Source organism: Aplidium turbinatum, chromosome 10, assembly GCF_918807975.1.
Source record: "Aplidium turbinatum chromosome 10, kaAplTurb1.1, whole genome shotgun sequence".
Classification (NCBI taxonomy): Eukaryota; Metazoa; Chordata; class Ascidiacea; order Aplousobranchia; family Polyclinidae; genus Aplidium; species Aplidium turbinatum.
This window is the reverse complement of record NC_137481.1, coordinates 8,043,378-8,066,614: the sequence shown is the minus strand read 5'-3', so window position 1 is coordinate 8,066,614 and position 23,237 is coordinate 8,043,378. Positions and strand designations below refer to the sequence as shown.

Below are 23,237 nucleotides of genomic sequence, written 5' to 3'. Positions count from 1 at the left end.
TTTTTATGCCGTGTACCGGCTGAGCACCTTCCATCACTTGGCGTCCCGGTCAATTTGCGAAAAAAAGACAAGAGCAAAGTCATTATTACTTTTGTAACAAATACACAAAAAAAACAAGTAAAGAAACACTTTTATTAATGGTCTTTCGAATTTTGATGCGAGGTGTGCGCTTGCTCATTTGCAACCAGCTTATCCAATTGCGGTTCGATGGAAGACAATGCTACTCGAAGAGGAGCATGGATATCCAACGCGTTTCTGTGTTTTCCCTTTAAACAGCTCATGGTAGAAAAGCCGGCTTCACATAGATATGTAGAAGGGAATGGAAGCAGTGTTTTAATAGCCATGGTACACAGTCTCGGATATTCTGCTTTTATTTTGACCCAGAAGCTTGCAAGGGAGTTTGATTCAAAAGATTTTCGCAAACCTTCATCAGCAGATAGATCTAATAATTTATCTTTTAAATCGACACTTATATTTAACCCTTCTACGTTTACAGTTGGTGCAAATGGGTTTCGAATCCATTTATTTCCTCTTCGTGGATCTTGTTGTTCCGGAAAATAATGTTGAATACGTTCCACCAAATTTGACAAATGTTCTGTGGTAGTATCTTGAACACATTTTACGTCCAAATTGTCTCCAGTATCGTCAATAACAGTAGCTAACTTGGGAAACATGTCGTAACAATTGTTCGAGACTCGAATCTTCTATATTTTCAGCTTTCATTGCATGCCGCATCAATTTTATCTGCTGTTGCAAAAAGTGAAGCATTTTTTCCTTGCATTGAAGTGTTAAGGCCATTCATAATAACGAAAATGTCAGTTATGTAAGCTAGCAAAGCAAGCCATTGTTCATCTAGAAATAGCTTCGCCCAATCTGGCTTTCTGTCACGTAAAAATACTGCTAGTTCGTTTCGGAGCTCATATACGCGTGATAAAACTTTTTCCCTCGACAGCCAACGCAAACTAGAATGAAATAATAGTTGCCTGTAATCTGCTTGCATATCGTCGCATGAAAGGGCAAATAGTCTTGAATTAACTGCACTTCCTTTGGTATAATTAACAATTTTTACGACCTCGCAAAGCACATCATTTAACTTCGTTGACAATTTCTTGGTTGCAAGACTTTCCCTATGAATTATTATATAGACGTTCTGATCAACATAAAACAAATTACTCAATTTACAATTTCTCCTAACTGACCGCGTACCAGCAGCCAATAGCTCGCGTACCGGTACGCCTACCGGCGTTTGAGTAGCACTGGCCTACTGCCATCAACTTATATTGTACCGCAATTCTTTCGTTTCGATTCAGTGGTGCTGAAGAGTCCTAATGGACGAAAATCGCGGTTTCGCAACGTAAAGTTTTATTAAAATACTGTTGTGTTCACCTAGCCCAGGGGTCACAAAACTTTTTTGCCTGAGGGCCGGATTGCTGCGAGATTAACAGCTGCGGGCCGGATGCAAATTGCGAAAAGATATAGCCTACAACTATTTAGAATCTGAGCACAATAAATAACAAAGTCAGCGGTGGAATAGCAAAGGTGTAATGAAAATCGAAAGGGTCCACGTCTTTTAGGCGCAGGTCAAATAGGTGCGCACACTGTGGCGTCAGGATATTTAGGTGCGGAGCACTGTGGCGCCCGTTGATTTAGGTGCTTTTCCTAGTAAAGTCTGCAGATTGTATCAGCTCAGCTTTGGCAAAACCTAGTCGGGGTTTTGACGGAAAACTAAGTTAGGGAACGTTCAAATATTACGTAACGCTTTTTTTCCGAATTTTTGACCCCCCCTCCCCCATGTAACGCCAACGTAACGCTTTTTTCAATCCCCCCTCCCCCATGTAACGCTTTTTCACTACAAATTCAGCACAAAAAACTACCATTCCGTGGTCGAAAGCGTTACGTAACGTTTTGCTTGAACCCCCTCCCCCCCGATGTGACGCTAACGTAACGTTTTGCATAAACCCCCCCTCCCCCTCGAAGGCGTTACGTAATATTTGAACGTTCCCTTACTCTTTACTCAAGCCCAGTAGCGCACCCAGCATGGGGCTAAGGGGGCTCAAGCCCCCCCAAACCCGCCACAAAAAATGAAGTTTTTGACTTTTGTATGTTCCCGATTTATACCTTTTGCTTACAGGTTAGACATGAATAAGACACAACAATACAACAGAGCTGAGCATTATAACAATATATATTTTACATATTTACAAATAGTTTTAACAGTGGAACGTTTTCGGCTTAACTTTAAGCCTTCATCAGGAATCTAAAAATAATTAAAAACTGCAATAAATTTCAACTTCTTGAAAGTAAATTTACATTAAGAAAAGGCAACTACATAAATAACTACAAAAAAGTTTGCACCACAGGGAACGTGATACATCAAGTAAATGTTATGGAGAATGGACGCGCCTCCAGCAAATAATTGTTTGTTTAAATTTGGGTTGTAGCATAACAGTGCTTCCTGAATTTTGGTGTTAAATTGGGATATGCTCTTGGGTAAAATTTTAAATGAGTCAGCAGAGAATTTTTGATCTGGGCAAAAAGAACACTCCATGATATGGTCTTGGGTGGCACTTTTCTTTAAGTCTCTAAAATTCAGATGCTCCAGTACGCTCGTGGTCATGTGGCACAGAACACAAGGGTCGACTTGCCTTCGCTGAGCACCCCCAACATTGCGAGCTCCCACTCTCGCATGTAAGGCAACGTCGACCAACGGGTGTGAGGACTAGCGACCCTTTCCCGCAGTCAAATGTCTGGTGGACACAGGGGCGCCGGAACGATTTTTGACTGGTGGGAGTGGCAGGATTATGAAAAAAGGGCACTTTTGTTTACTGAAAGACCAATTTTTTTAAAAGTTTTAAGATAAGCTATAGCGATAATGCTCATCTATCAGCTCACAATTGAGTAATGATAGCCTATAAGTGTCCGGTATACAAAGAAGGGCGTCATGCTATGTCATATTGATGTAACCTACTGAGTTACATAATTTTGTGGCCTGAATATTATTTTAAGCCAAAAATGAAAGATTATAATTAAGCTAAAAGCGAATAGCAGAAATTGTTATATTGCAAAATGTGCAGTAGCTTACATGACCTTAAAAGGGCACCACTACCCCTCCATCTACAGACAACTTGAAGTAGGGACAGTAGAATACCGGGACGACTCACTTTAATGATTTTTCCTACGAAAAGGACAGCTGGAGGGTTACTAAGAAGTTCAAAAATTAACAGAACTGCACAACGTTTTCTTTGCTTTTAGGTAAATTTATTCTCATCAAATGAATATTGTTATATTTGGTTAAAATTTTGGGTGCTAAAAAATCTGCAAAACCTCACTACAGCAGTTTGAGGCTACTTACCGTTACCGCTCTTGCGTGAAGTATACCGCTGCATTATCATGACTTGAATACTATTAAATGAACATGATATCACATATTTCCTACGTTTATTTTGGCGATACACACTTTGTACAAACGTGGGCAGGTCATATAAACTGCACCTGAGTATGCGACATATGGCAGTAGACCTCAAGCTGTAGTTGCATCAAATTTTGTCAAAACATTATGACCCTCCAGTAAGTTGTCCATCTTACTTTTGAGTGAGCAATCCCCTACTTCTACCATCCTTAACTTGAAGGTGGGGGAGCATTCCCTCCCCGCTTCCGGCGCCCCTGGGTGGACATACCGATGTACCGTACGTCAATGCTGAATCACACGGACATGTAAAATTATATACGATATTTGAGCAGAAAGACGAAAGCGTCTGGGACTTTAATTGAAAATACGAACTAATTTTGAATGTTTTGTAAGTAGGAAAAATGTCTACATCACATTTACTGTTCACAAAATTAGTGTTTTGTTTCAAACTGTTTTTGCGCTAGTTGTTGTTTTCGCACTTATTTGTGTTGGCAAACGGAAAGCTAATTCTATTTTGTCATACATGACGAAAAAGTCGAGATCTATAGAAGATTCCGAGAGTGGACGTAGGGATGAGAGTGCTGATGGTTCTAATACCATGGGGTTCACTAGGCCAACTTGTAATCTGATTGAGAGAACGAATCCTGATGTATGTGGGTTGTGGCCGGTGAGTGCCTTTAAATATTAATCAAAGGGATGGGCATTGGCCTACTGTCATTATTGTCGCAAATCACTCGGCCAACATTTCTAAATTAGCCCCCCCCCTAAATTTTTTTCTGGGTGCGCTACTGCTCAAGCCTACCACCCGCTTGAATATAGGCTACGGTAAATGTTTTACTGATGTTTAGTGTAATTATTTGACTTACTAAAAGTGAATTCAGTCATGTTCGGAAACTTGAATAATTTATTGATAAAGCTTTTGCCGACGCAAACCTGGACTCACAATAAATAAACGCCGAACACCCGCATTAAAAAAAATACAATATATTTTTTTGTTCAATATAACATTTTGTGTGAAAAGCATTATCTGTTAAGCAGCTTCACTTACGGAAGCCATGACATATTTTTCTGTTCAATATATCATTTTGTGTGAAAAGCATTGCCCCACCTGCCAAGCTGATACAATCTGAAGACTTCACTAGAAATAGCACCTAAATGAACGTGCGCCACCGTCCTCCGCACCTAAATACCCTGACGCCACTGTGCGCGCCTAAAAGGCTTGCTCCCTGCTGGAAAAGTCATTCCCTGCTGTGATACACTACAGGGCATCGTGCTCTTGAAAAAACATGACATCCTTCCAAATTTGGCCAAGGCTGTCCCCATTTGTGGTGGCCTAATGATAAAACAATATGGAAATACTGTATCATCAGCAGGTTGCATGTAGCTCAACAGCAACGTCAGTTCTTTACAATAAGTTTGGTAACTTTTTTCCTTAACAGTTGTAGTGCAGCTGTTATTTCCGCAGCACGTGGCGGACCGGAAGAGATCAGTTCGCGGGCCGTAATTTGGTGATCTCTGACCTAGCCAAATGATTTGAAGGTTTAGACTTCAGAAAAAAAAATGCTGTTTTTTTTTCAGAAGCTAATGAATAGACATTAGACAATGTATTGGCGCAAGCTTGTAATAACAACGTTAGCATACAAAAGATTCATAACATTTCCTTCAAAGTTTCCTGAATATCTCGTCAAAGACAGACGATGTAAAGTGCCTCACCGCAGAACAGATGCCAACGAAAACGTCATAAATGAAGCCAGGAAAATGCAAGGCAGATATTGTTGGACAAGTGAGAAAGCGATTTCAAACCTTTTGTGGTGACAAAGCTTGGTACGAGTATTTAATGCATATTCAAACTTTTTGCGATCAAACAATAAAATAGAGCAAGGCATTGCAAAAAAACGCATGTGGCGCAGTGAATGATGGTAGTAAAATATCGGAAATCGATCGAGCGCTTGGGTAGCGGCGTTGCTCGAGCAACGCGAAGCAAAAGAATATAAATGGACCAAGCTGATGAGTGGAGCAGATTTGATGTGGCTCTTATAAATTTCGATGCCTACGACATTAGTTGATCTCTTGGAGCAGAGTCCTCATAGCCAAGCTCCCACGAATCAAGGCTAAACACCACTCTCCATGGCCATAAATACCTCAAGACCGGTTCTCGCCCTCGTGCGACAGTCTCAACACAAGCAATGTAACACCAGAGGAAGGTAAATGTCCAAACATCAGATGAGAGTCTGTGGTCAAATCAATTAGTTGAAGATGTGGTCAACCTCTTCTCCTTTTTCATGGCGCTCCCACATCTTGAAGAGCAGGCTTTCAAGGTCATTCACGTAATGCTGGATGTTGAACAAAGGACTTGTGGTGCGACGATGCCAAACTTTAGCGCGCATTGCTTTCAAACTGAAAACAAAAAACGTAGTGAAAAGGTTAAATAACTTACAATTTCCATTGCAAAAAAGCTGTAAAACTGCACTTACTAGTCAGGGTCAGACCCAAGTTTAACAGCGATATCTTCGTACTCTTCTCTGGTGCTTGCTATCAACTCAGGGCAGCCGAGGCAGGCAAGCTGTGAAGAAGCAACTCTGCTGGCAAGAGTTTCTTTTGGGAGGGTGACCATGGGACAGCCAGCCCACAAAACATCCATTCCTGAAAATAAAACACAAAATACATTCGTTATTATATCCTTTTAGATTTGATGGCTTTAAGGTTGTATGTAATATACAACAAGTACTCCTCGTTATAAATTAGCAACAAAATAAACAAATCAAGTTAGCTCACCAGTGGTGTGACCATTGCACAGTGGGGTGTCCAGACAAATGTCAGCAAGCTGTCCGCGCCGCACGTGTTCTTCCTTCGGTGCCACCGGGGAGAAGATGATTCGATTTGATGCAATTCCACACGTTTGAGTTGCGAATTTTTTCACGTTCGCTTCGCCAACAGCAGGGAAGCGTAGCAGCCACAAAACACTGTTTGGCACCTTCTTCAAAATCTACAAATCAACACAAACATGTTAATAGTAACTGCTCCACTTGAGAGTGTGATTGCACGAGTTCGAGTGCACTTACGTTGCACCACATCAAGAGTGTGGCGGGGTCGATCTTGTAAAGTTGATTGAAGTTGCAATACACAACAGCGTTGCTTGGAAGCCTGTATTGCAGCCGGCTTGAGACGATTATGCCGTTAGGTGACTTTTCGCCTGTGGCAGCTTTGCTATCGATCTGAAAGAGCGAACAGTGTAAGATTTGAAGTCATGTCTCATACATATCGAAGTTGTCCTAAAGAATATTGTTTCTTTGCATGGCAACGTTGAAACGATGTAAAAAAGATAATTGTGCTAGATATGCATTATCCTGCTTCGACAACTAAACATCCAACACCAATACATCTGCAGTTCTACACTGTATCAAACTTGATTGGTTAAAATAAAATGATACATGAACAAACGCGGTATTACAGCGACACTTACTTGCACGAGAGCCAATCCGTTGTGTGCTGAGTGGGTTTCATCCAACTGAGCGGTGAGTTGGCCATTCTTCACCATACCACAGATGTTGACCGCGGCTTGGTTCAGAGGTACCACTGGAGTGTGAACCTAGATCAGACATATCGTTACAAATGAAATGTTTTCATCCGCTGCATTTAACGTCGATTTCTATAGTTAAGTGATAAAGACAAATTACTTTTTTACCACCATAGAATGAAGCCACACAAAATAGATGTAGCTGGGTAGCAGTTGCTTTGTCACCATATTTACCACCGTAGAATGAAACCATCAGAGCAAACGAGACAGTGCTAATGCCCACAAAACCGAAAGGTGACACACTCCATGAAGTGGAGCTATACATTTTGATAGAAACGCAAGACAACCAGTAATCTTTGAACGAATTGGGTTTTTGGTGTCTATAAACAACATGTTCATGCAGTCTACTTGACAAAGCACAAGACGAAAAATAATGAAATTCTAACTGACCTGTACACTTTCTTCATCTTTGACATTTGCTTTCTGGTAAGTGATGTCCCCGAACCAATCTAACATCTCCTTCGCATTAGCCGAATTGAGAACGCAGTAGTTGTCACTCACCGGCTCATCACCTTTGCCTTTCACATCGATCACAGCTTTCTCCTACAACCAAGCAAACAATCACACAAACGGTAACCGACTATACAGAAAACAAAACATGGCAAGATGGTATTAAGCGTGTTGTCTTCCTAACATCACGTGTAGCAGTGACGACATGACAGCATTCTATATTATTGTTGAAGCTTGATTAAGAAATTTATATTTCTATCTCACGATGTGTTGCAAAAGCAACATACCTTCATGTGTGGAAACATCTGGGCATGATCTCCGATGAAGAAAGTGTGGGGCATGTAGGCCAGCTTCTCACTATACTGAGTGTGGAGTTCAGGAGGAGAGGTGACGCTATCCGTGATTATGTAATCCATGAAGGTAGCCCCGCTTGTACCAGGATAGCCGAGCCACATTGCCTGGATCGGCGCCGGACGAAGAGAGAAGATTTCGTTTCTGGCTCCTTTCGTATAGCCGTTCATGTTCAGAAGCACATGGATACCATCTTGATGGATTCTATCAGCAGCCTATCATCAAGAGCGGAGTGTTACAAGATATCGAAAAGCTGTGTAGCCGAAGAAATGGGATGCAATCCTATTCCATTTAAATACGTCATTAAATTTTTTCTAACTTTAAAACGAGAGATGCCAGCTACTTTATCCTCGGCTGTTTGGAAGCTAGCACAGAACAAAACAGATTGTGCGTTGATGTGGTCATTGTTGATAACTATTTATCGAAGTTTGTGGAAAAAGAGGCTAGAACAGAGTTGATATTCGTTTATTAAAACTTGTTCAAATTTAATTTGAAGGACTTTAAGAAGTACTTTGGTTGGAAGATTAACTCATGTTACTTACTTTGCCATTGCATTGTATTTGCGACAGATCTACGAAATGATTTACTTCCGAAGAAACTTTTTTCCGGAAGTTTGTACCATCGTCAGGACTCAAGGCATAGCAGAAGACCTAAATGAAACAAATCCTAAATTTTCACACAACTGTATAATTGATCCAAGTGAGCAGTTCTCTACTACTCAAGTGCGTGGCCTTTTATTACTTGTATATTTCCCAACACCAGAGAACAAATTATCCGGTGATTATAACCCAGATTCAAAGCATGCCGCGTATGATTAATCATTCAATACGACGTCCCGAGATATTTCAAATGTTACAAACCTCCACTTTATCGAAGTTGTGCACTCCAGGAATGCTTTGCATCAAATGAGAAGTTGGATGGTTTCCAAAATCCGAACTCACATATCCGACGCGCAGTTTTCCCCCGCTCGCTGAGAGGCTTCGAGGATGCTCATACGGCGGCTTGTGCAGTATATTGATCTGAAAGTTGCATCGTTTGACAATGTTAAGGGTTGGCGGCGCCAGTCACTTAAAAGTTCATCATAATTAACAAAGTGATACGACAAACATAACACTACAGGTGTAGTTAACTAGTTACGCTGGTAAGAATCAGTCAACCGCTTTGAACACAAAGTATTCTGGGCCAGGTTCTCAGGTGTTGTTAATAACAGTCGATAGAGAAGTTAAAACACTAATATCTTTGTCTGTAGCAATGGATAAAACTTTCGTGTTGTTGCAACTTAAGCAAATAACAAGCTTGCAAGATAATTTTCAACGGAGAACACGAACGCACCTTATCCAAACACAATGCTCCGTGACGTGCGGCTATCGCTTTTCTGAAATCATGCGTTAAAGGATAGAGCATGGAGTGATGAGGGTGCACAGAAGGGAGTCGATTCTTTGCAAGTTGGTCGGAAACAATCGACACCAATTTCTTCATTCTTTCATCATAATCACTCCAATCGCATATGATCTGTGAAGCGCAATGCAATTTCAGTAAATTGATCACTTAACACAATAAGGAGAGAGGAGGAAGTTATCTTCGAAAGGCATTGACTTTGAAGGTAGATGGAAAGAGGAAACGGGATGACAGACGTCCAAAAAGAACAGGTGAAGAAAGAGGCAAAGTCGGACACGGTAATCGCTACAAGGAAAGAATCGGCCAGCCACACTAGTGGGAACACGACCGAATTTGGATGATGAGCGGGCAGTGTACTTAAACTCAACACCATGTTCAATTGTTCATGGAATGCGCCTTACTTGCAAACAATGGGCGAGGTTACAATAAGCATCGGGAAAATCCGGCTTCAACTTTAAAGCAGTCTTGTAAGATTGTATAGCAGCTGGAATGCTTCCGCTGTCTTTATGCACTGATGCTAAGTTGCTGTGAGCGTCAGCAAAAGCAGGGTTGATTTGGATAGCTCTTGTGTAGCACTGCAAAGAGACATAAATTAATTTTATCCACCACGTTGCGCATCCAGTGGAAACTTAGTAGTTTTAATGTCAATTTGTTGAGAAATTTTAAATCGTAACGTTCACAAATCTACGCTGGAATAAGAGCAAAGATTTTCTTACATGCATAGCCCCCTGCACGTCCTGCATTTCCTTCAATGTATTTCCCATGTTAGAGTAGGCATCAGCAAATGTAGGACTGATGCGGATAGCTTCTTTGTAGTGAAGTAAGGCTTCTTGAAGTTTGCCTTGTTGTTGCAGAACACTGGCAAGGTTAGAGTGAGCTGCAGCAAACTCAGGAAATACCTGCGATAAAGCAAGTTATACTAAACTCAACCGTAAACGTATCAAATCTCCCGTTTGTACACTCAAACATTAGGGTCGACCAGTTGTCTGCAGTGACTCTTCCATTTCTTTCTATCGTTGGCATTGACTATCTACCACACACTTTAATTGTAAAACATAATAAAGTGAACACAATTTACTTCCAACGCTTTGCTGTACAACGCAATGGCATCTTCAATAAAGCCTTGTTCGCGTTTAATATTCGCCAAGTTGTTCAATGAATCTGCATGTGAGGGGCACAATCGCAAAGCCTTGTTGTAACAATCTTCTGCATCTTGCACTTTGCCTGATCAAAACAAAAAGATCTAATTTACCGTTGCGTTAAGTAAGTCCTCTTCATTTACAGCGACCAATTCTTTTTACAGGTGTTGAACCCAGCAAGATTGAAAAAGCTACTGGTGTGCGTACCTTTTTCTTTTAGCGCATTGGCCAAGTTACAAAAGGCATCCGGGAAGTGTGGTTGTAACTCGATTGCTCGTTTGTAAGTGTCGATGGCAAGGTCAATCAATCCCTGCTCGTAGTAAACGCATGCAAGGTTTCCGTGAACAACAGCGTGGTTCGGTGACAAATTGAGCGCGCGTAGATAAGCAGCTACAGCCCTAAATGCATACATGAATTAGCAAAACAATCAAAAATGAAGGAATCTCTCCGACATGAAACTTTCGTTTTAATCCCTCGCAAAGCATAAAAATGAGATGGGTTGTCGTCATGTTTACTTACCGATCAAAAATTCGAGCTTCTTTTAAGACATTTCCAAGATTAATGTAGGCATCCAAGAAGTTTGGATCTAGTTTTACGGCCTGGTATAAAAAAGTATTGTTAAAATTTGTTTTAAGTGCACAGAACATTGAGAACAACTATGCGCAAATACTTATTTAACACGCAAATTGCATGGATACACAATATTACGCCAGGCACAAAGTATGCATAAACCAATCTTTCTACTGTCTGTAAAAAAACCGACGCAGGCCTTGGTGAAATCATGAACAGTAACAAAAAAAATTCAGTACAATGCTAACCTTCTCAAAATGGTGGATTGCCAACCAAATTTCTCCTTGACTGTTGAAGACACATCCCAGATTGCTCCAAGCCACAGCAAACGATGGCTGGGTTTCAATGGCTTTAAGATAACAAGCCTTTGGATGTTGCAAGTGTATTGGAATGGATCAAAGTTGATTTGTAACAAAATAAAAAAACATAAATTAGTTTTGGAAATGGCATAATGTCAAATGACTGCAATGTAATGAGCATTTTAGTAGCATAATGTGATATAATCTTTGCACTTGCTCTATGTTGCCATTTAGCTAAAGGGCTAATGGCAAAACCTTTACAATGCCGACTAAACAATTATTACCAAAACATAAAACAAGTGCAAAGTCTGCGCAGAAAGCATGTGAAAGACAGATCAGATGATTCATGATGTACTTCATTGTCAGAAATGTTTCAAAGAACTCAAAATTGTTCGTTTCAAATTTGTAGTTTGATGTAAGTAACATCATATAACACTCTTGTACCATATTGGTTACTTTTATTGAAGTACAATGCATTGAAGCAACTGAAAGATGGACAAAATTGTGCAGCTTTTTTGGCAAAACAGCTCACAGGGCCACTTGTACTAACCCAGGACGTGGAATAACAACTTACCAGATACAGCAGTGAACTGTCACCAAGCTGCACAATTTTTAAAAGAGCAATAGCGCGTCGCCCATTACATTGCAAGATCGCAGCAGCGTGCCTTTTCGCATAGCGCATGTGTCTTGGGCTTTAACAATTTAATAACACGTTTACTTTGAAAATTTATCACTGAACTATTCAAATAAAATTAACACAAAGCCGAACTAACTCGATACTGCAAATTTTCTTTATGCAAATGTACCCAATTAACTTAACAATTTTGAATGTCCCCCAGGTGTAGACACATACTATACCGCCAAACGTACTGCTGATAACCACACTTTAGATGAGAATTGGAGGCACTATCCAAGCTTACTGATGATGGAGAAGATCTTCGTCGACTGCCGATCTCACTGAAGCTCACTCAAACCTTTTGCGCATAGAAAAATGCAACGCAAAAGGGAAACAAAATGAACAAGTTTGATTAGTTTGGAAGTAGTATCAACATTTATCCATTATTTCTACAATAACCAAATTCAATCATACTATCAAAAACTCAATATGCATAAAAAATTCAAAAGGTTAGACTGTTGGAGAATTCTTTTTGAAACAAGTTGTCAAAAGATCTTTTCATGTGTACAGTATTTCCTTAATTGACTTTTTTACGCATAGTATTTTTACAGGAGTTGATCATGGACTGCATTGTTAAACACCAATTATTTTTACCTGTTACCATTCAAAATTTATACTTTCCGTCAAATGACACACAGATAGTTGCAGGTCCTGAAAAAGACTTGGTAAGCCTAGGAAAAAGACTGAAATATTGAAATTTCTAATGAACAAAGTAACAATTTCTTTTTTTATTCATTGCTGCCAATGATGCTACCATATTTTATCAAATGCAATATAATTTTATTTAAATTCAGTCTTTTTCCACAACGCAATTTAGCGGGAACAACTTCAGAAAATCAAATCAGCAGCAGTAAAACTTTCCAATACGAGTATTGAGAAAACCAAAAAAAAAACACAACAGCACTTTATTTCAAAATCAGTGAAATTTGAAGAAGTACCTAAGCCTTGTTGCAATTGTTCTGTGAGCAAGAAACAGCAGAACAATTAAGCGGCTTACAACTTCCCAGAAAAAATGCAAAATGTAGAATAAATTTGTTCTTGAAGTGTGTTCCAAGCAAATACAGCAGCACGCGCAGCAGCAAAAGCGCCACAAGTTTGGCTCAATAATTTGTATAATTATATAACTAACAATGTCAAAAATATTGAAATGAATTTTTACAATACCAATAACTTGAAATTCAGTATATAAAATCCAAATAAGCTGAGCCAAACTGTGAAAATTATGAACCAATGGCAGTGTTGCACACTCTTTCAGTTCCCAGTTATCAAAGCAGTTTATATTTACATAAATTCAATGTTGTAAGACAGTGTATTTATGTGAAATTGCTAAATTTGTTAACTGGGAAGAGTTGTGTGTTTCTGACTGACTTTCTATCTGTTGCAAACACATTGTTTGACTTTTCGGCAAACCCTATGTTCTGCCTTGCCTTTCTTCCTACAATAAGCCCTGCAAACATACCATATCTGTGTGGCCCATGGAAAAGTAAATTGAATGAATTTTTTTATAAATGAAGTTATATAATTTTTGAGTGGTAAATGCAGTCCATGCTACCATCAAATGTAATGGCATGTGGCAATCTTTAGCATGTTGCTTCAAAGAGCAAGTAAATATTTACAAAAAAGTCAAAAATTGGGTTATAAAAAGCAAATTGCCATATGTCAATGCATTGTCAAGTGGTACTCCAAAACACTTAATAAAACTTATTACAGTTTGTTACTGCTATAAACAAACAACTCCAAAGCAACCATGAAAACATGATACCTTAGCCTCTTCTAAGCGCCCCAAAGCTTTCAACAAATTTCCCAAATCACTCCGTACACAGTAAAGATCCTGTTAAAAATAAAATTATTTATCAAATAATTATTAATTGTTTTTTATCCAAAATATATAAACACATTACACATACAAGTAGGTGTGAAACGAAACTATTCTTCCTCTAAAACAATCCTCTCTTCAGCATAAAAACAAATTTTCTGACCCGATGTACAATTGTACGGTACATCAATATGTTTTAAGCTTGACTATTTCCAAACAGTGGATGGAATCTTTTGGTTTAAAGCGAACTTTCCAAGCTTAGCAGATTATGCTAACATTAAGCTCTTAATATTCAAACAAACACACATGCTGATTTTTCCACAGAACTTACAGGGTTAATTTGTAACGCAGAGAAGTATGCATGGACAGCTCCTTCCAAATCTCCAGCAGTTACCAACGCTGCAGCAAGGTTAATATAACCATCAATGAAATCTGGCTTTAGTCGAACAGCATGTCTGCGGAATTACATAATACACAATGACATTGTGAGTTGTGACTCATGTTTTACAATTTAACTACGGCACTGGTAATGTAGGTTTCGTTGCATGAACTGTCTCAAATATGGTTTTCATCTAATTTTCTGTTCTTGTCAGTTTGGTTTCCACCTTTTGGTGTGTACCAATTTCGCAAGCGGATTTAAGCATTTCACCAACGTTGTGTTAGCCTTTGGGGCAGAGGGTCTATCCTTTTACCATCCCAGCATTTAACAACAATAGATGAGAATACTAACCTATAGTGTTCAAGAGCTTCTTGAAGTTGGCCTCTCTCTTTATACACATTTCCAAGATTAGAATAAGCTTCAGCTAACATTGGGTTTGTCTTGATAGCGTGCTTGGAAAAGTAAGCTGATCTAAAACAGAAAATTTGCTGTTGATTGTAGTTGTTTCATAAAAAAAAAATAATAAAAAAGTGCTGTATGGTCATTTCCCTAAGCACGAATTTTTTTTTTCTGAAACACAAATCAGGGGGGTGGGCATCACGTGATGCAATCATAAAAGTGCTGACTTACGTAAACTTTCTTGCGCCAGGTACTTCAAAGCTAGGTCTAAAAGCGACGCTTCACACGAGAAACTCCCAAGGCATCAGCGCCGCCATTTTGAACACTGTGGGAGAATGCTTTGATCGAAGTTCCAACACCTGGCATCAAACATTTCGCAACACACGTTTCCTGCTATTCAACACAACGGATTTCTTTTATAGATGAAATAACCTAGGCTACGTTGAGTTGTCAACGTATATGCCAGTTTGTATTTCGCCGTTTGAGCCAATTAACAATATTGCTCTGGTAAAATGACTGTTTGGATACTTGCTATGAAAGTTTTTCACATGTAGAAAACAGCGTAATTTCCGACCAGATGTTCAGAAATACAGATGAAAAAAGCCGCTATTTTTGTGGAAAGGAGTTTTCTTCCAGAACATTTTGAACATTGTGGGAAAATGCTTTGATCGAAGTTCTAACGCCTGCCATGAAACATTTCGCCACACACGTTTCGTGCTATTCGACACAACGGGTTTCTTTTATAAATAAAATAACCGAAGTAGGCTACTTTTAGTTGTCAACGTGTTTGCAAGTTTGTATTTATGTCTGACTTATGCACTTGTTGTTCCAAGATTGCAGAAATGTTTTGCAATGTGAATAAAGAATAGTAGACAGATAAACACGGTTGCAACTCCACTTCCTTCCACTAAAAGAGTTCCTGTGATCACATAATGGGCGATTTTGCACATTCACAAAAACACACAACCCAGCTAGCAAAACCCGTCGTTTTTACATTGCATGACATGTATAAACAAGTTTGCTGGCTGAGAAGTCTGGACATCTGCAGAAAATTTGTCTCGCACCAGGCGAGATGCCATCCTTTGAAAGATTTAACAATGATGGATTTATGTAGCCAGTGCATGATGACGAAAACAAATGTAAGATTTCCTTTCCGTTATATAACTTAAAGCAGGTGATTGATACAGGAGAAAATAATCGCAGAAGCACACAATAAAAGAACACAATAAAGCCTACTTATTACGCAAGTTTTTTACATCAAGAAAATAGCCTAGTTTCCGACCAGATGTTCAGAATCAGAAACACAGATAAGGTCACTATAAGAGTTTGCTTCTAGAAGAATAGTAGGTAGTCACTGGGAGTGGACAAGGCAAGGTAATAGGCAAGTTGTAAGAACAGCATAGCTTTGCCCAACTACAGATAGGATAGTCTTCAGTTAGTCAGTATCCTATAATGACAAAAAAACGAAAGAATCCTCCGACAACACGGATGGCAAAAGCTTCGGTCGGTCTTACCGAGAAGCGGTTAAGCAAACAGCGAGTGAAGTGTGGGATCTGTTCGAAGGAGCTATCGAAAGAAGCATTGCCACGTGACTACGTCACTTTTAAACTTATCATTCAGCTCAGGTAAACTTCCAGCTAATAGCGTTTAGTAGCCTAACGTCGCAAAGCATTCAAAATCTCCTGTCTAAAGTCATACAGAGTCAGCAAAATCAAGATCTAGCAGCAAGCATGCGCTGGCATTAATGTTTGTGTTGTTACTAATATTCTTTCCTTTTCACTGTTATTAATCAATTCGTTCTTGTGTTACTTTACGCGATTGCATGTAGTTTGTTGCAATGTTGTACGAAGAGGCTTGTTTGCCATCTCGGCACACCTTAAACGGTGTAGGCCTGTAGCATTACGCCGTTGTTTTGTATTATCGTGGTATTGTTCCGTTTTCTTTTATCTGCAGTTCATTTTTTGCTTTATCTTCGCTGTGTTTCTTGGTAACTTGCATGTTTCGCTCCTAACTGTGTTTGCATGCGGGTACGTGCATAACCATTAACGTACTAAGCGAGACTAAAGAGATGCCAAAGGAAAAATTCTCTATCACGCAGACGCAGTAATTCGCGGCCAAACGCTTATAATCTGACTCTTGTGACGTCATACCACTATTCGACAAACAAACGCAGAACTTTTTGGTCGTTCGACAAGAAAGAAAAAATCGCAGCCCTGGTTCACCAGAAAGAGATTTAACAGCAAAGTTAGTGCAGACGGTCAGAAAGTTTTCAATTTTATTAGGGACAGGGTTTTGGGACTAGGTCAAACATTTGCTGATTGCTGAAATCTGAAAAGCGGTTTTGGTCTAATTTTTAGTGCAGAAATAGGGATAGCAATCTTCTTGCCTGCGCCATTTCAGTTTTTGAATTTGAACAAATATTAGCCTGTTTATTTTGAAATTCGTGTTTCGGGTTATTTTACCAAAAATTCGCGGTTAGGGGAATGACTATATATATACAATAAAGTATACATTATTCTTGCATAAGGGAAACTTAAAACCTTTAAATGTAAAAATAAAAAAAATTAAGAAATGTTATGTTTTGCAGTTTCATTAACAACATATCAACTTTTTAATTATACATAATATACATAACTTCCCCTTACTTATCTAATCGACGACATTGAAAATGGATAGAACTCAATAAAAGAAGAACACCGGTGTTATCAGGTTCTTGTTGCCATAATTGCATGCAATGTCTTTCAGAATTTTCATAATCGCCTTGTTGATATTCACGATGGGCCAATTCACCAAGAGCTGAAAAAGATACAAAATACAAAGCTATCAATAACAATCCAAGGAAACATTTCCTTATGAAAAACAGAAACAAGACCTGTCTTGAAGTACATGCAGCTCAAAACCTACACAATTCAAAATTAATAACATTTTTCTTTTAAGAGTAGCAGCTGTGACACTACTTTTTTCATAATGTGACAAATAGCAGGCTAGTAAACTCCGTGATAGACTACTCTAGTATATTTTTCGCTTCTCGTTTTGGTAGAATTGTTTCGTAATAAACGTTCACAGCAATTGCTGAGGCAATTTCAACTTTTGTCGTTTGGCCTTGGCAAAGTTTCTGCTGAAGTAAAAATGTGCTAATTTTGAAGATTGTATGCTGATGCGTGTCGAAGTTCCGATGGCTGCCATGTGCTTGTGATTGGCCGCCGAACAGCTTGCTTCAGTCGGACACGTTTGGCCACCGAAAAAAAAAAGTTGTTTTGAGGTCTGAAATATATACTAACACAAATGGATAAATATTGGCTTGGATAGTGGAAGCCAGCAACCAAACATGGCCTATCAGCGATGTTATTTCGAACTACTTTTCAATGGCCAGAGTGCTCAGAGGCCTGGAAAAGGTGGTACATTTGCGTCAATCGAACTTCCGCTATTTTCCAAGTTAATGTGAAAAAAGAATCATTTTAGTGACTTTTGATGGGAACACTAGAGTATAATAAAATTTCACCTAGTCTTCAATTTCCCATAATGATGCTAAAAATGAAAGTGTAAGCGAATATGAAACTAAACCTGAAATCATTCATTTTCAAGCGGTCCCACGAATTAGCATAAGCATCATAAGTCGCGTCAAATTACCCATAAGCCCCATAAGTCACGTCGAATTACCTATAAGCACCATAAGTAGCGTCGAATTACCCTTAAGCAACGCGGAATTACTTACGCCTTCATGTCAGAATGTAATCTGCAGGTCGCTGCAGCAGACGGAGTGTCACATAAACTAAAGTGTTGTAACCGTGCCATATTATAAACTGATTGTCCTGCTTTGGTGTCATGCACGTTATAACGTCCGCGTTTTGTCACTACTACTTTTTATAGACCTCTGCTATGTTTGTCATATTTTGCTTTTTCGTTGTGATGGTCAGAAATCAAAACAAACTGAACTGATAACATTGTGAGCGTTCTCGAAACATTATCAATGTAAACCAGGCCTCGAAACAACTTTTTTTTCCGGCGGCTAAACGTGTCCGACTGAAGCTGTTCGGCGGCCAATCACAAGCACATGGCGGCCATCGGAACTTCGACACGCATCAACGTACAGTCTTCAAAGTAGCACATTTTTACTTCGGCAGAAACGTTGCCGAGGCCAAACGACAAAAGTTGAAATTGCCTCGGCAATTGCTGTAAACGTTTATTACAAAACAATTGTACTAAAACATGTAAAACGAGAAGCGAAAAATATACTAGAGTAGTCCATCACTACCGCACTGTTTGATTTGTTGTGATGTAATAATACCAAAAGTAGCAATAAAGCGAGCAACAAGATACGCACGTCACACGTAATTCACCTTAAATAAATCATGGGAAGAAAAGTAAGTTAATTTTAGGTTGATTCAACGTTCGAGTCAGCACAAATCGATTTAATTTTTCGGCGTGTTATATTGCGTAACAACAATGCCCAATAAGAAATTTACGTTCGTTTTACATTAATTTGACATCTAACAACGTTGAATCATCCATTCACGCATTGCCGACGCTAATTTCGAAGACTGAATATATCGCATCAATAAAGTATATTGTGATGTCACTTGCATCCTGCTTATGTCAGACATCACCGTCCTGCTGGGTCAATCAATAATAACAATTCAAGCATAGACAGTGTGTATTGTGATTTATTGGGTGCTTTGGTTGCTTTCTAATCCTTTGTGATTATAAGTGGCAAAGTACTTTATTCACAAGGCCGTTTGCGTAATTTTTTTTCGGAACTTCATGGCCGACAAATGCAGCCGACGGAAGGGCGAGACCCGGCGGACAAAATGTTGGTTTTTGTAGGTTAATTGCGGCCATGGCCGCCTTCAGTTTCAAGGCCTGTAAACTAAATTAAGCGAAGATTTCATGCGCGCTGGCGTGGCATAGTGGTTTAGACAAAGAGGTATTGACTTTGATGAAACGAGTTCGATTCCCTTGCCATTATTCTTTTTTTTCTTTAATTATCAAGTTCAAAGCAAGAGTCAAGTCTCTAGCTGAGTGCTAGAACGCTTATTATGCTGCAGACACCTGGTTCATAGGGAAATTGTCCGATGTTAATGTGTTTTCTCGGCCAAAACACTCCATCTGCTGCAGCCACCTGCGGAGTACACATAAGCGAACGCGAAGGCAATAAAGCCAATCTTTGTGTCCACCTTCACTCCTTCAGGTATGCCTTCAAGTGTCCTGCCAAAGACAGGCTCTTGAGCGGTGTCAAACTATATTATCGAACGCCGAGCCAGTGCTCCTCACCACTCGGCTATGCAGCCGACTACTAGGCGGCTATACAGGCTTATGGGTAATTCAACACGACTTATGGTGCTGATGGGTAATTCGATGCGACTTATGGTGCTTATGGGTAATACATGGGACCCTTTTCAAGAGCATTTTCACTTTAAGTACTTGAATAAGGAGGCCGGAGGGCTTGTAGGTTTTAAGCCGCCTGCAATTAAATTTTTTCTCCTTTTATCTGCCCAATGTGACATATCTCCGCTTGCAGACGCCACCGTTGGAACATAATCTCTCGCTTTGAAAGGTTTATGCTGCCCTTCCATACATCACAATTTCAAAGCAATGCTGTGTTCTAAAGTTATGTTTGCAAGTCGGTAGAATAGATTTAAAGGCAAGCAACATTAATGCAGTATTTTAAACTTATGTTTGCACGTTGGTAGAAACTGTCACCAAGGTTTCCCCTGTCTTACTCTCTCAAGCGAAGTTATAGGCCACAAAAGATACGGTATGTCCAGACCATGGGCTCCGTTAGAGGGGGGGCTGCGGGGGTGATTACCTCCCCACCAATTGGAGTGGGGGGGTAACTAATGCAAAATTACCCCCCCACTAATGTAGAGATAAAAATTTAATTTTTAATATTTTTTTCTACTTTAGTGTTTTATTTTCATTTTTTATTTTGTTGCACAACTGTTTAGTTTTTTGCTTGGAAACTCCGAATGCAAGACAACGCAAATATGCAATATAGACCTGCATAATGATGTAAGAATTGTTCAGGAGCTAAGTAGTTTGCAAAATCAGTCTGGCAAGTTCAAAATCGCCCAGCAGGAAGAACCCCACCATAGTTTGCACACTTTGTGCCAAACAAGGTGGCTGACACGTGTAGGCCTACTGGCCTCACCCACCGCTTCAATGGCAAAGAAATTAAAACTCACCAAAAGTTAGTATCTGGCACAGTCAACGACAGTGCTGTTACAGCGTTGGAACGATATGGCTTCAACGTGACAATTTTGGGCTAAGATTCAAGCCACTTCCATCAGAACTTTGGGCCGATTAAGTATGTGTGCGATGTTCGAAACAAGTTAATGGGACTTATTATTGTCAAAGAGTTTTATGCCAGTGTGGAAAAACTTGTAAAATTGCTATTGGTCAATGGCCCTTCTTCTGCAGAAGCTGAAAGATCGTTTAGCTCGCTACGCCGCTTAAAAACATGGCTCCGAAGCACAATGACTGCTTCAAGACTCAATTTCATTGCCATGTGCCATGCACATTATAAGTGTATTTGGATGAAATAGTGTTGATGAAATCTGCAAAGAATTTGTTTTACAACGCACAAAGATTTAAAGTCTTTGGCAACTTTTGACTGCTCTGCTTAGAATAGAAGCAGAGTGCACATAGTGTTTTCTGTTTTGTTTGAGTTGTTCGTTTTAATCGTTTATAATGTTATTTCTTTGTAGTTTTTGTGAAATTTTGGCACAAGGTATTACCTGGGTGTTATGGCATTTTTTGTTTAGTGCTATTTCTTAGACGGCGCAGATGGTAAGCCTTCCTGTAGTATGGATCAAGATGTCTCCTTATTTTCAATTCTTGTAAAAGTTAATGCATTTTAACTTCTTTTTTTTTTCTGAGTTAAATGTAGGCCAAGACCCTAGATGCTGAAACGTTTCATTTCACTGTGGATGTTATGGCACCGGTTGTCGTCATGCTGTATTCATGTAATTGTAAATTAAGTTATAGATTATAGCTTTGACCTTAACGCTTTTGGCCTTTTAAAGCTAACCTTTTAGCGTGTGAAGTGCAAAATTTGGAGGACTTGAGCCAAGGAAGAATACAGAGAGGGATTTTGCGTACGTCCCCTCTTCCAGTCAAAACTGTCTCAAAACCTCAAAAACATGTAGCAAATGTTAAAAGGCTTTTGCTGGTGATTTCAGATTCGTTAAAAGGATTTTTTGATTTTATATCGTGCTGAAAGGCAAAAATCTTGCGCTTTCGGCGCAAAACATGCAGCATAAGACGCTGTACAAGAAACTAAAGCTCTCAGTAATGCAAACGGGGTCTGGGGAGCGACCTTCCAGAAGTATATGTGATGCGATAATCCAATAAGCCCCTGTCGATGTCAAAACATCGTTCCCGCCCCTGCTTAAATTACCCCCCCACTCTCAGGAAGTGTCCGGAGCCCCTGGTCCAGACGGTTGGCAACGATTCTTGTGAGATTTCTCCTGTATTTCTCTCTTGATGAAAAAGGAAAGTAAGAAAAAAATGAAATTGCAGGCAGCTCAAAACGTACAAGCCCCGAATAAAGTTTTTCTATATCAACTTACGACAAAAGAACTAGAAGTAGCATGTTACTTTTGATTGGCTAGTAACAAGTAGCAGCGGTCTTTTGACATATTGTAGCAATAGTGTACTAGTACTACCGGTCTGGGTTTTTTTTTTCTCCTGAGACTTTTCGGTCATTTGTCCAAAATAGCTTGAAAAAATTCGGTCAATTTTATTTATTTTGATCATTTTTGGTCATATATAGTCAATTGACTATATATTTTTTCGGACATTTTGACCGAATTGACTACGGTATATTTTTTTTAAACATTTTGCTAAAAAATCGGTCAATGACCGATAAATGACCGAAAAAAAAAACCAGCTACCGGTACTTGCAAAATAATGGATGCGTTCATTGCTCACTTTTGATGCCAATTTTATGACCTGAAGTAGCATGTGCGACCTTAAATTTCATAAGATACAGTATGCATGAAAGTGTGACATTATGCTTGGTAGGCTTAAATGTAGTCTCTATCAATCATTAAATATGTGATGCAATACCGTTACACAGCATCATTCTCTCAGAATTTTATTGTAAAACCGCATAAATATATGCAGAATAATTCCATAAGTATACTAGGCTATCACAAGGTAAATTTACATCCAATGCAAATAATAACATTATTACACACACATAATTTCATGTTAACTTACCAACAGCATCAATTAAAGAAGATTGCTGAGGAGAAGTCATAATAACTTTTTTCACGGCTTCTTCTTTGTTGTTAGACATTTGAGAATACATAGTAAGACAGGCTGTACCAAAATAAATGTTAGGATAAACCTAAAAAAATAAACACACTTCTGTTTGAACCAAAAATATATGATGATACCGTATTTATTTATTTACAGCACATTACAAAAGCATTAAATTGTCTCAAAATATTACTCTTTATCAAACCTCACCTTCCAGGTTTAGTACCGTACACGTTTTTATTCTTACTTGAATAAACCGACAAAATATAATCAATAAAACTGAATCTCCAATCACTGTTACAAACTGAAATCCTTCTTTGAGAAATATGACAAAACTTCCGCGTGATTGCGTGAAACATGTCTGATCGCTTTTTGTGAAACCCTTCGTGATATATCATCTATGACGTCACAAAGAGTTAATCGCGCGCAGAAAAAGCGGTGATACATGAAAAGATCGCAAAACGAAATGCAGTTTTCTACAAAAATACGAGTCATTACACATTTTGATATCC

The 23,237-nt window shown here is 39.1% G+C and overlaps 1 protein-coding gene and 1 pseudogene across 1 annotated transcript; both read right to left on the bottom strand.

The window, feature by feature from the left end:
- Nucleotides 1-134: 134 nt before the first annotated feature.
- Nucleotides 135-674, bottom strand: LOC145778922 (SCAN domain-containing protein 3 pseudogene; annotated as a pseudogene).
- Nucleotides 675-5,012: 4,338 nt separating this feature from the next.
- On the bottom strand, nucleotides 5,013-22,813 carry LOC145778802 (UDP-N-acetylglucosamine--peptide N-acetylglucosaminyltransferase 110 kDa subunit-like). The gene is made up of 21 exons (XM_082590385.1): nucleotides 22,684-22,813; nucleotides 17,109-17,259; nucleotides 14,416-14,535; nucleotides 14,017-14,140; nucleotides 13,632-13,700; nucleotides 11,143-11,259; nucleotides 10,844-10,923; nucleotides 10,532-10,722; nucleotides 10,264-10,409; nucleotides 9,902-10,084; nucleotides 9,587-9,760; nucleotides 9,120-9,299; nucleotides 8,648-8,806; nucleotides 8,330-8,437; nucleotides 7,724-8,002; nucleotides 7,377-7,529; nucleotides 6,873-6,998; nucleotides 6,472-6,624; nucleotides 6,185-6,395; nucleotides 5,884-6,052; nucleotides 5,013-5,806 (listed from the first exon to the last, which is right to left on the bottom strand). The coding sequence occupies exons 1-21, from the start codon at nucleotides 22,772-22,774 to the stop codon at nucleotides 5,656-5,658; spliced, it is 3,135 nt and encodes a 1,044-aa protein (XP_082446511.1). The 5' UTR covers nucleotides 22,775-22,813; the 3' UTR covers nucleotides 5,013-5,655.
- Nucleotides 22,814-23,237: the final 424 nt, after the last annotated feature.